This window comes from Platichthys flesus, chromosome 12, assembly GCF_949316205.1.
Source record: "Platichthys flesus chromosome 12, fPlaFle2.1, whole genome shotgun sequence".
In the NCBI taxonomy this organism is placed as follows: domain Eukaryota; kingdom Metazoa; phylum Chordata; class Actinopteri; order Pleuronectiformes; family Pleuronectidae; genus Platichthys; species Platichthys flesus.
In genome coordinates this window covers 22669897-22683032 of record NC_084956.1, presented here as the reverse complement: position 1 = coordinate 22683032, position 13136 = coordinate 22669897, and the positions used below count along the sequence as shown (strand labels likewise).

Here is a 13136-nt window from a genome sequence, read left to right as displayed (position 1 = left end):
AAGCCAAGACATTAAACTGAGCCTTGAGTCAGTCAGTCACCACCAGCCGGTTATGTTTATTTATAGGAGTAATCCTTGTTTTCCTAAAGCTTTAACTAAAGTGTATTAAGTGACACATAATGAGTGTGTTCTCAGCCAAGGCCCTTTTAATTGTTGATTTGCTGCTCAGTTAACAAAGCACTGAATGACAGAGACTTGGCTGCCTGAGCTAAGCTACCATGTTGAGATGCATTGACTGACATGTTGATGGTGGAGACGGGCACGTTAGGTGTTCAAGTCAACTTTCTGCCAGGACCCAAAAGTTGATGGTTCCAATAACTAGTGTGTTTTTTGTTTGTTTATTTTTCGAAACAGCAATTCAAGAAAAATCTTAAGGGAGTAAATGGAGACAAAGACTTTGACCAGGACATGTTGGAGGACATCTACAATGCTATCAAGTAAGCTCACCTGATGTTTGTTAGTCTGCATCTGTCATTCAAGCTAGGGCTGAACGATTTGGGGAAATAATCTAATTGTGATTTTTTACCCCCAAATATTGCGATGGCTATTTAATATGCGTTTTTTTTTTTTTTCCCTCTTTATCCCTCCAAAAAAAACATAATGAATGATTTAAATATGACCAACACAATATTAGCTTCATTAACTGTACAATATCCTTCCCACATTTTAATTTAACGGCTCATTACAGAAACAATAACAATAAATCAGTGTGCATTTACGTAATTTAATCAAAGTCATTGTAATTATAAACACAAGGCATGAACTTTTTATAACCTGTTTGCAAAATGTACCATTTAGAAAAACATTTTTTAAATTATAGGTGTCTTACTGCTCCCAAGTCAGTAACATTTCCAGTGTTGGGAAGGATACTTTCAAAACGTGTTCCGTTAGAGAATAGAATACATGCCCAAAAATGTAATATGTGACGTATTCCGTTACATTAACTAATCTGAGTAACGTATTCTGAATACTTGGATTACTTCCACATTGAATTGCATTTTATAAGTGTTGGATTGCGGCGTTGTTATAGTCCAAAAATACATAATCATACTTCCTCCTATAAAGGAATTGCTAACATCAGTTGCTCTCTGGACACTAAGCCTTTTACTTGTAAGTAAACTTGAGCTGACTTTACAGCTGAGATGTTTTTCCCTCTGCAGGAATGAAGAGATTGTGATGCCAGATGAGCAGGCAGGTTTAGTGAAGGAGAACTACGTGTGGAGCGTGTTGCTACACCGCGGTGCCACACCTGAGGGTTTTTTCCTCCACTTGCCACCTGGCAGCTACGACCATGACTTGTTCACCATGACCTGGGGTCCCACCATTGCTGCCCTCTCCTACGTCTTTGACAAGAGCCTGGACGACAGCATCATCCAGAAGGCCATCACTGGCTTCAGGTACACAATATGTACTTTGAATAAGGATTTCAAAGTACAGCCAGAGATGTCACTCTAACTTGTATTGTTCTTGAACATGATATCATTGGATTTAGTGAGAGATTACTGTGCCTCATTATTTTCTGTTTGCTCATCACGCTGATGGTAGAGGTAACAATTCATTCATACATTCATCATTTCAAAATGAGTGCACACTATTTAATATGTAAATACTGTATTTCATTTAAGGTGCTTTCAGACAGGCACCAAAACTCAATGAAGATTCTATTGCACGACAGAGGCAAAAAGAAAAACAAACAAAAGAAAAAATTCATCTCCTGTTGAAAAAAGCGGTGTGAGAGCAGAAGGCAGTGATGAAGATGTCAAGAGAGTTTCATCTCAGATATCTACAGAAATCTATTCAGTTCAAATGGCTGGGTTGAATATTTCAGGAGTTTCTAAAGGGGATTATTAGGTTTGGGTACCTCTCACATTTAAAATGACTTAATACCAGTATTCAGTGGTAATAAATTTACCAGCCCTTAAAGCAGGGGTGTCCAAACTTGGTTAGGTTAAAAATTTTTTACCTAACCCTTTTTTTTTTTCTTTAAGCTAACAATTTAGTAGCACTTAAATGGCACTTACTTATAACACTTTGTTTTGCTTTATTTTTGAAGAAATTTTACTTTCTTGATTCTTGTTGTCCTGGGTTTGTACCCTCGGGGTTGATGCACTAAAGGCCGGCGCATGCTTCTGCAATTTCAGAGACATGCAAGAAGGGGTACGCTCAAGAGCCCCTTGCGTGCCCCTTGCTTGTTTGCATGCGTTGCCCAATTTTTTTAACTATACGACAAAGCTACGCAAGACTCACACGGCCCGCAAGGCTGTTATTGGTCCGCTAACTACATATTGGTCCGCTAACTACAACCGGAATCACATTTCCGGTTTCATGCCTCATAATACCGGCAGAAACCACAGAAAATTTGGAAGAACGAATATGTACCAAATAGAAGAGCGTTTGGCAGAAGAGGTCCAAAAGTATGACCACTTGTATAACCAGTCATTTACGGAATACAAGGACACGCAGATGGCCTGCAATTCCTGGAAGGACATTTCGGCTAACGTCGGTTTGCAGTTCGACGAAGGTACGAAGCTGTGGAGAAAGATCAGGGATAAATTTGTCCTCCAGAAAAAGTAATAAACAGTCGACGACGACTGCCACACACAAAGAAAGCCGTCTTTGACAAAAACACGTTACTCCACCTAGTGTTCTGGCGGTGAATGGCTTTGCAACACGCGCAACCCTTGGAGAACCATAAATTAAAACGAGTCCATAGACACAACTGCGTGAAAAGTTGCAGCAACAGTTGCAAAACCATGCGCCCGGCCTTTATTGTAAGTCGCTTTGGATACAGGCGTCAGCTCAATGAAATGTAATGTAATATAATGGATATTGCCTACTGTATAGCACTTTTCAGCCCTGACTTGCCAGCTGTCCCTCAGAACCCCCCCCCCCCCCCCCTAAAGAGATCTAAAGATACTTCACTAATTTATTCAACTTTATGGATTTTGCTGAATCGATGTTTACCACTGAACCTCTGAGAGTGTTCTGTGGACTCAAACACTTCACCCATCCATCCTGGCATAGTGCAGAGTAGATAATGAGTGGATTTTTATTTCTGGGTGAACTATCCCTTTAATTGAAATGATTTATATCCCTTCCCCTTATTTGCTAAATAGTTGGTGAACTGTAATAATGTCTACCTATTAATATTCAACAGTGGACCAGCCCATAATACCTGCAATCTTTAGGAATCCATCATGTGAGGTGTTTGTGTTTTGAAATGAATATTTATGTGTATATTTTTTCTTTGCAGGAAATGTGCAATGATCGCTGCTCACTATGGCTTCAGTGATGTTTTTGACAATTTGATCATCTCCCTGTGCAAGTTCACTACTCTGACCAATGAGGTGCGTTCATAAAATCGCAGCAACCTGATATGCTAATGTGGTTCAGTTTGATTTGAGTTTGCAGTTAAAGTTGGTTAGTTTATGTTTTCCACACCTGAATATGTTACAGTGAAATGATGTTATCATTTTAAATAAAAAACAGGATCCCGCCCTTAACTGCTAATTGACAAGTTAGAAAACAAAGCTCACTGCCCAATGTGAATATTTAAATAAATAAATATTTAAATATTACATTTTAATTTGAGGTCCTAGTGATCTAGTAATGATGACACCCCCCTCTGATATAGTGGATATGTTGTCTTTAGATTTATTTGGATTATTCAAGAGTTTATTTAGATGATCCTTTAAGAAGCAAAATATAATAAGAAATGTGATTCCTTACTCTTATTGAGGATTACTGGAGCTCAAACAATTATCACAACATGGTATGCTTTGGTAACATGCAACACATTCTCATCAATGCACACCAATGTACATATCACCAAACGAAAAAAACCAAGTTATGTAAAGACAAGTCATTGCTCATAGCAGGGTCTCAGATAACTGAATTTTCCATGTGGAGGCTAAGTGAGTTCTTATAAGTGGACATTCAGATTGTCAATAAATTCTTGCAGTTCAAAGTGCAAGAGTATCAATATGTGTAGATTTTGAGAGCTATTGAAATTAGATCCCTCATATAATGTATTCAAAGGTATTAAAGTTCTGGATTTCAGAAAAGCTCTTTAACACCATAAAGTCTTGGTGACAGGTGCAAAGAATCCAGAATCCCAATGAGTCTCATACTCTGTCCAGTCACTTTATTAAATCAACATTTTTGTTTCCTGTTGTCTTCTCTGTTCAAGTAATTTTAATGCTCCATCCAGGTCCCATTAATTGATTAATTATGATTAAAATGTATTACTAGGATTTATGTATGTGCAGCTAAGACATATGGAAGAAATAATGATACAAATGTCAATAAATTAATTTTTCCATCTGTCCTCAGCTGTTATAACCATAAAAGTTTGATTTGATCCTTTTTGGTATTAGAAGATCTTTAAAATACCTATATCAAAAACCAGTACAGTACATTGTTTGGAACCTTTAATTTTGCCAAGCTTAACAGGCAAGGTGATTTCGGAAAATACAAAAAAAGATACTTCATCTATGACATAGTTCGACACTGCTCGGCCTTGAGACGTATAAATACACTAACTGTAAGAATGCATGTTGATATGCCCTCTCTTCCTGCAGTCTGTGGAAAACCTCCCGACAGTGTTTGGCAGCAACAGTAAGGCGCAGACAGCAGCCAAGACTGTGTTTGACCTCGCCCATCGGCACGGCAACATCCTGAGGGAGGGTTGGAAGAACATCATGGACTCCATGCTGCAGCTGTTCAGAGCCGAGCTGCTGCCCAAAGCCATGGTCGAGGTCAGGACTCCATCTTTAAACTCTCAACACTCTTTTCAGTTCTTTCAGTGATTGTGGCTGCTTCGTGGTAACACTGCAGACACAGTCTGTGTTATTGCCTCTGTGTCATAGAGAGAGAGAGAGAGAGACTGCATTCTAGATATTCTGCTGCCACCTACTGGTTAGTTCTTAGACACTGTGTTTGTTGCCTCAGGTGGAGGATTTTCTGGAGCCAAACGGGAAAATTTCACTTCAGAGAGAGGAAACGCCATCCAATCGGTAATCATAAATCCCTTCCACCATGGGGCTCATATTTATACACTACAAGACAGTAAGACACTTATCACAGCCTATTTATTACAGAAATGGTTACAGTTGTGTGTTTAGCTCAACATTCCAGCAAGGTTTTTTCTGTAGAAACATATTTTAGTGAACAATCACGACCAGCAGAGCCTTAAAAAACAAGTCACTAACCCTAACCCTAAATTTGTTTGATCTTATATAATGACAAATGTTTTATAAGTAATGTTCCTCCTCTGTTACTTATCAGTGGTGAGTCTGCAGTGTTGAGCTTTGTGAACTGGCTGACGCTGAGTGGAGCCGAGCAGTCAGGCCTCAGAGGCCCTTCCACAGAAAACCAGGAAGCTAAGCAGGCCTCCATCCTCTGCATAAAGGTACTGAACATTAAGCATAGTGCCTCAACATTGTCTGTATGTATTACAATTTTAAATGTATGAATTAAATATTCAGTTTCTGTAGATTTCATTAATTTATGATCGTTGGCAGTATATTGCATAGTATATAGTATATATTAATGCAGTAATATATACTTGACCTTTTTTTTCTTCTACCATTTAATATAGTCTTCTCTTGATACAATTTTTCGGTTTCTCTCTTTGCAGCAATGTGACCCAGAAAAGCTGATCACAGAGAGTAAATTCCTACAGTTGGAGTCACTACAGGAGTTAATGAAGGTACTATTTTTTAATCTAACTAGCATTTCTTATTACCACAGAGGTTTGTGGATGCATTGGTGTGATTACTGAATAGATAAACTAGATTATCCTCGTCAGGCTCTGATATCAGTCACCCCAGATGAAGAGACCTATGATGAAGAGGATGCAGCCTTCTGCCTGGAGATGTTGCTTCGTATTGTTTTGGAGAATAGGTAGGAAGGAAAATATTACAGTAATGCTGCACAGTCAGAGCGTGGTCATTTGTTTTTGTCTTAGTCATTTTTGACAAAATTACCATCTCTTTCTGTTTGTGTGTATGTAGGGACCGGGTGTCCTGTGTGTGGCAGACTGTGCGTGACCACCTCTGCCACCTCTGCGTCCACGCCAATGAGAGCTGCTTCCTAGTGGAGAGGGCCGTGGTGGGACTCTTGCGACTAGCGATCCGTCTGCTCCGACGAGAAGACATTAGCTCTCAGGTACACCATACACACACGTACCTGGACACAATCACTACAGCACAGTTGATGGCTGAGATGATCATCTAAGGCAGTGGTTCCCAAACTTTTTACAGTCCCATACCCCTTCAGACATTCAATCTCCTGCTATGTACCCTCATATGTACCCCGTTTTTTTTTCATGTTTGTAACCCAGTTGATGTTGAAACACGATTATTCGCCTCTTAGAAACAAACCATCAAATTAAAACATTTGAAATCAAATAAGTACTCAAAGGATAATTTCACAAGCATCTCAAATCAGTATTTTGATATTAACTTTGCAAAAGTTCAAATTAAACTGAAGTGGTAAACTGTGTCAAGAAACCATTTTTTGAGTCCATTATTTTGTTAATAATCAGTAAGTAAAGATCCATTAAAATTACTGTGAGATCCTCTTCCTTATATCCCAGCCTGATCGTCTCTTTCCTTGTTCACCCACAGGTTCTCCAATCCCTGCGTCTACTGCTTATGATGAAACCTCATGTGCTGTCCCGGGTCAGCAGGGAGGTGGCATACGGCCTTCATGAGCTACTGAAGACCAACGCAGCCAACATCCACTGTACAGACGACTGGTACACGCTCTTCTCCTTGCTGGAGTGCATCGGAGCTGGAGTGAAACCTCCGGCTTCCTTTCAGCTCTCCTCCACCACTACTGACAACGACACAGGTGAAACATTTTTTTCAGCATGGACTTTGTGTCTGAGATTCAGGAGATGAGCACATACAATTCAGGGGTCGCCTCTTTTTAGGGCCCGAGCACCGAATGGTGAGAGGACCTATTGAAATTGTAAGGATTATTCTTATTATTAGGGCCCGAGCACCGAAATCGGTGGGAGGCCCTATTGAAATTGTAAGGATTTTTCTTATTATTATTATTAGGGCCCGAGCACCGAATGGTGAGAGGCCCTATTGAAATTGTTAGGATTTTTATTATTATTGTTATTTCCCTTTGGTGGGCTTTTTAAGGGTCTAGACATGCTGAAAAAGTTATGAAACTTTGCAGGGAATTCAAAGTCTGCAGATATTTTTGTAATCTGGAGTAATTTGAGTTGGGTGTGGCAAAATGGCTCAACAGCACCCCCCTAGAACCAGCCCCTAGGTTTCCCCTTGACCGATCTCACCAAAATTGGAACACAGTTGTATCATGTCCAGTCATGAAAAAAAGTCTCCAGGGGCATTATGAAAAACGCAACAGGAAGCCCGCCATTTTCTATTTAGTACCCATTTTGGCCATATTCCACATTTTTACTTTGACGTACTTGTTTTAGGGCTTTCATCAGATCAACTTCAAATTGAGATGAGTGTCATCACAATAAGATGGACCGATAATTCGTCACACCCTGTGATTGTGGCGTCAAAGTTTGATTAAACGCCATCAAACACAAGATTCTGTATCTCGGACATATTTGATCCAATCGAGTCCAAACTAGATATGTAAGAAAAGAGTCATAACCTGATGACATCTACACAGATATCATGACTTAAAATCGCAGTGCGCAAAACGCATGCAACGCGGAGACGTGCGCTTGGTCATTGATCGTTTTCCCCACCGACCGCAACAGGCTTCAACGTGCGTGTGCTCGGGCCCGCCAGTGCTACAACATAGTCCTAGTTGGTTCTTGTATTCCCTTCATTCACTTGAAAGCAAAATACTACCTCGTCTATGTTTTAATGGATACGAAAAAATACTTAATATATATAGATTGAGAATATTGCTATGAGAAGAAAGTTAAAGATAATGTTCCTAATAAAACTTTTTTTTTAAACGGGAGAAAAAATAGCTGTTGATTATTCAAGATCAAAAAATAATCAAATAACAAATTGCATTGTAGCCAAACAAATGTTTTTTAAATCCAATTCATAGTAAACAGTCACACATTACGAGCCTTATACAAAATAGTCAAGCATTGTAAACATGGAAGAACAAAATGTAAAATGACTGAAGAAATCTTTTTGATTACTGTATGTCCACAGGCGCCCTGTCAGATAGTGAACTGACCTCTCATCATCCCAGTGAAGTGAGTTTAGACCGGGGCTACACGTCTGACTCTGAGGTTTATACTGAGCACAGCAAGACCAGGATGTCTCGCTCCACCACTGATGTGGATGTAGCCAGCAGTGGATGGCTTGTGGTCAGTATATACACACATGTGCATGTGTACACTTGTACTCATACATACAGAATACCAGTACACAGAGGTAAACTTCAGTCACGTGAGTAGTGTCACGTAGAAGTCCATTTATTCTTCTAATGTTAAAAAATACATTATATTGGGTTTATTTGTGTTAGAGTCAAAGTCAAAATATACAGAATACTTTAGGTTGTAGTAAGTTAATATATCTGTTCAGAATAGATACAGATCTCACATGTGTATGTATTTTATACAATAAAATACAAAATATTGGACTATGTTTATTATGTAAACTATTATTATTATTGTATTTTTACCAGGTTGGGAAAGATGACCTGGACTTAAGTAAGACCCCTCCTTTGAGCACCAAAGCCCAGCTAAATCACCCACTGGTCAACCAGTACAGCCTGACGCTGGGTCAAGACCTTGGCCAGCACGACACAAAGTCTCTCCTCAAATGTGTGGAAACACTGTCCTTCATCGTCCGAGATGCTGCCCACGTCACCCCGGATAATTTTGAGCTGTGTGTCCGAGCTATACGAGTGTTTGTGGAGGCCAGCCTCAATGGAGGTGAGCCACTGAAAAACTTAATTTACTAAGAACCAAGTGATACATATAAAGTGATAATATATTAACCAAAAAGGGGAAAGTATTACAAATAGTTTTGTAGTAAAGTAAGCTGCAAACTTTATTGTGGCAACTCTACATTAACTGCGATTTAGAGTTTTGATTGGTTCACTATTAAATGCTCATTTCTGCTCACCTCATTAATGGAGTCTTCCTGTGATATATCACTTTTATAAAGTCTGTAGATTTATGACAGACTCATTAATATATTGACCATAATGAGAGGCAGACTCCACATGTCCACACTTAATTCAGTAATTCAGACATGCCATTAAAGATAACTCATGACATCATCGGGGTAAATTGCCTTATTTGACAGATCTCCTCCAGAGCAAAGTGGAGCAGAAATCCGATCAAATAAAATGCATGTATAATTCATCGACCACACTCAAATTTGAATTATCTTTGCCATGTTTTTTTTTACTTACTCCTGACCAGATGACATTTTAAGAAATAAAGATTTGTGAATATAGAGTTGCAGCAGCTTTAGAATTAAACTAAAATTAATTTCTATTTATAACTAACAGGTAGTTTGATTGTTCCTCTTTCAGGAGTAACTCTGTCCCCACCTTCAGTCTGCTCTTTGTTGTGTCCTCCATGTTTCCACCCCTGTCCTTCCCTACATTCTTTCCCCTCTTCCTCTCTCTGCCCTTTATCTTCCTTGTCATCTGCCCATCACATGTCTTCATGCCCTTTTTCCATTCATCCCTCCTTGTGCTGTTTGTGATCTACAGTAACAAGGTGATTAAGGCTGATACATGGCAGTGGCAGCTGAACCCCTATTCATTTTCTCCTAGTGCCTCAGGCCATTGGATCCATGCTGTCAACAGAGCTTTACACTTACTAACAAAAGCATCAATGATGGTTCGATCAAAGCAGTGGGCTGATTCATGGCTCTAACCTGTGAGAGAAGAACAGAAAGTGTAAAACCTGTTATTAGTCTATTGAGCTTTTGTGCCCTGACCTCATCTCAGGGCGTTAAAGAAGGATCCGAGATAAACAGAGAGCTTTTGGAAACGGCTTCATGGTTGTTTAGAGGATTAGGATGTCTTTGGTGTTTTTGCTTTTTTGGGCAAAATAATGGACTGTACCACTTAACACAGGGGTGGGCTGCAATAATCAGTTGTAGCGCTGTTTGATGTTTGTCCTTGGGCTTAGCGGTTAGTCTTTTTCAGTTCTACTTGGGTCAGCCACATATTATGTAATAATTTAGTTGTGTTAATGTAAAATGATATCAAACAGTAAAACCGTGCGATAATGCTTCAGTAGCTACACCTGTGATAAGCAATATCTTGCTAAGTAGTACTGCTCTGCCTCACTTCCTCACTGGTTCTCATGAACTTCCCACAGCTGCTCAGTTTAACTATGGGCCTCTGCTCAGTTTTCTTTCTCCCATCAAATTACACTGAAACACACGAAAACAACAGACAATGACATTTAGGTGAACTAATACATTTCTACTGTACTTCACTGCTGTTCAAACAAACCAGACAAACTTCAACATTTTGTATCATTGCCAATGTTTCTCTGGCTGTATGGACTTCTGATCTGCTCCAAGGTTTTAATAAATGTAAACAAATAAAAGTATTAAATATCGTTCACACAACACTGGCAGTTGTGATGAAACAGAAGTTCATATACCAAACTTACTTTACACAATGTTTACCCTGCTGTAGACTTCAACTGCCTCCTCGAAAGGTTTTGTTATGTTAGATTCTAACATGAGGTTGTTCTAACAGTTAGAACAAACTCATACTACTTCCCTCTGTGAGAGAAAACAGTTAACCAAATACAAAAACACCACAAACCAATGTAAGGAAGCTGTTGTGTTTAGTTTAAGTTGAAGTTAGTTTTTTACTATTTAGTTAACCCATGTTATTTATTCAACTATCAAATGGCTAATAAAACTACCAACTCTGCTTTTCATAGTTTCTAAACATGTTTTTCAGATGATCGTAAGACGATAGATAAAGAGAAGTGTTCAATTACTTAACAGTTCATTTTGTTTTGTTTTTTGACTTTACAACAAAATTTTGGCTACCACTTTTTGTAGACCCACATTTACAAGAAAATGTGGGTACGCATTAGTAAGCAAGCAGCATGGAGCTTAATATTAAGCACACATTCAGAAATTTCTTGTAAAATGCAGAAAGGAGAGTGACCAAAACCAACAGTTATACATGGTGCTGGGGGTGTTTGTCATCTACCAACTATTCAAGGAGTAGTACATACTGGGCAGCAGAATAATCCATTTCAACATTTAAAGTTAATTCAACTTCCTATAAACAATATCCTAAATGTGCATTAAAACAGGTTGGTTTGAAGTCACACTGGCAACAGTTAATTCCCTCTTCAGTCAAGGGACCTCTACGGTATTTTAACATTTTGGAAAGAATTGTAAAAAATTTACCAGTTGACTAACTACATTTGACTCTCAATGCCTCATGTATAAAATAAACTTCTACATCTTAAGATCAATAATTCTTCAACAATTTTCTCCCTCAGGTTACCGTAATCACGACAAAAAGAAGAGCCACAAGTACGGCCCCAAGTCGCGGCTGATGAAGAAGGCAGGCGGGAGGGAAAAGGAGGGTGCAGGCGGCACAAGGCGCGGTGGCAGCCGAGCATCCAGCCAGCGTCCATCCCGTTCCCACAGCGATGAGGAGGAGGACGAGGGGGTCCCAGCCAGTTACCACACGGTGTCATTACAGGTTAGTCAGGACGTAAGTACAACAGCCCTCTTCACCCTTCTTCCTTGTGTTGATTTGAGGCCAAGAATCCCAAACACATCTTTGTTTTACTCACAAAGGTTTCTTGTGGGTAGAACTCGAGGCTTTTCAGAGGCTGGGTAAACACTGCTTCAAGGGGTGACTGGTATGTCAAGATGTGTTTGGGAATCCATGGCTTTGGCGCTTAAGGGAACATTTAGGAATGGTGTAACTTGATATGATATTATAAAAAAATGTTGCACATTAAAAACCTGCTTACAATATTTAGTTCTAATATTACACCTTTCCTAACGGTATCCGAATTTTTCTTTGTTTCTGCTGTGATGTGGACTTTCTGTGGGAATTCTACATTAAAGGATAAAACCAGTGTATTTTCATGCCGTTGCTTTTGTCATAATATAGAATTTCCAACTGTTTTAAGGAAAAACATAGTCCCATCAATTGTCATTTTTGTCACACACAGTTATCACCAGTAATGTACAGAGGCTTCAGAAAGTATTCAGACCCTTTCACACCATGAATTTAAATCTTAGAAAAAGTTTTGTGAACGTAACATTAACAATAGAAAACATTATATCTGACAATTTCAACAGTTTTATTGCTATCTTTTTATATTTATCATACATAATTTTATATATATTATGTAGTGATTTATTTATAGTTTATTGATAACTTTTGGTAAGTATCTAGTGATTGTGTCAAGTCTATCTCCCTAAATTATATACAGTTCCAGTCTGCAATACAGTTCTACTTCTTATTATTACATTTGGCCTTTTTGTCAATGAGTTCCAAATTGGTGTAACACAGCTTTGAATTGTATCTTGGATGGCATCAGCAAAAAGTAATATAACAGCAGTGTTATCCTTTAATTTTTTATCCAGGGGAACATGACAGTGCTGCAAACTCCTTTTTCTCCTAAAAATTACAGTCAGAGCTTCACAATTTTTTTATCTGTAGAGTTTTTTATTTGGTTGCAAGCAGTCTTTCTTTTGAGATCCATTAAACATACTCTGTCTGTTTTCCTCTGGTGAAAGTTAAGCATGTTCTCTCAATACAATCTTTAACATCTTCCTGTTAGTTGCACTTCATGGTAAACTAACATAATACCTGTTTACACGACTTGATCAACTTCTGAAAGGGGGCTGTCTTATAGTAATACATCATATGATACACTATGACATTCATCAGCTACTTAATTTAATGTGTACAAAACTCATGTGACATTGAGTTTTGTTATTGTTGACATTGTTATTGTTGTTTGTGACCGTGCAGCTGTTAGACCTGATGCACACGCTGCACACCCGGGCTGCCAGCATCTACAGCTCCTGGGCCGAGGAACAGCGTCACCTACAGGCCGCGGGCAGGAAAATCGAGGCCGACTCCCAGACTCTGTGGACCAGCTGCTGGTGTCCGCTGCTGCAAGGTACGCAGGAGGTGCAGTGCACTAGCTGCTGTAGCAA

The 13136-nt window shown here is 39.1% G+C and overlaps 1 protein-coding gene across 6 annotated transcripts in view; it reads left to right on the top strand.

Moving 5' to 3' along the window:
* The window catches only part of gbf1 (golgi brefeldin A resistant guanine nucleotide exchange factor 1), an 80670-nt gene that overhangs the window by 60952 nt on the left and 6582 nt on the right, over nucleotides 1-13136 (top strand). For 4 of the 6 annotated variants that reach the window (XM_062400544.1, XM_062400542.1, XM_062400540.1 and 1 more), the window contains exons 21-34: nucleotides 355-437; nucleotides 1161-1397; nucleotides 3254-3347; nucleotides 4581-4757; nucleotides 4951-5015; nucleotides 5287-5410; nucleotides 5639-5710; nucleotides 5810-5904; nucleotides 6015-6168; nucleotides 6630-6855; nucleotides 8163-8320; nucleotides 8641-8890; nucleotides 11453-11670; nucleotides 12949-13099. In XM_062400544.1, the coding sequence (XP_062256528.1) occupies nucleotides 355-437; nucleotides 1161-1397; nucleotides 3254-3347; nucleotides 4581-4757; nucleotides 4951-5015; nucleotides 5287-5410; nucleotides 5639-5710; nucleotides 5810-5904; nucleotides 6015-6168; nucleotides 6630-6855; nucleotides 8163-8320; nucleotides 8641-8890; nucleotides 11453-11670; nucleotides 12949-13099 (2104 nt within the window). The remainder of the gene's footprint in view (nucleotides 1-354; nucleotides 438-1160; nucleotides 1398-3253; nucleotides 3348-4580; nucleotides 4758-4950; nucleotides 5016-5286; nucleotides 5411-5638; nucleotides 5711-5809; nucleotides 5905-6014; nucleotides 6169-6629; nucleotides 6856-8162; nucleotides 8321-8640; nucleotides 8891-11452; nucleotides 11671-12948; nucleotides 13100-13136) is intronic. The other 2 variants (XM_062400545.1, XM_062400541.1) reach the window with 1 other exon arrangement.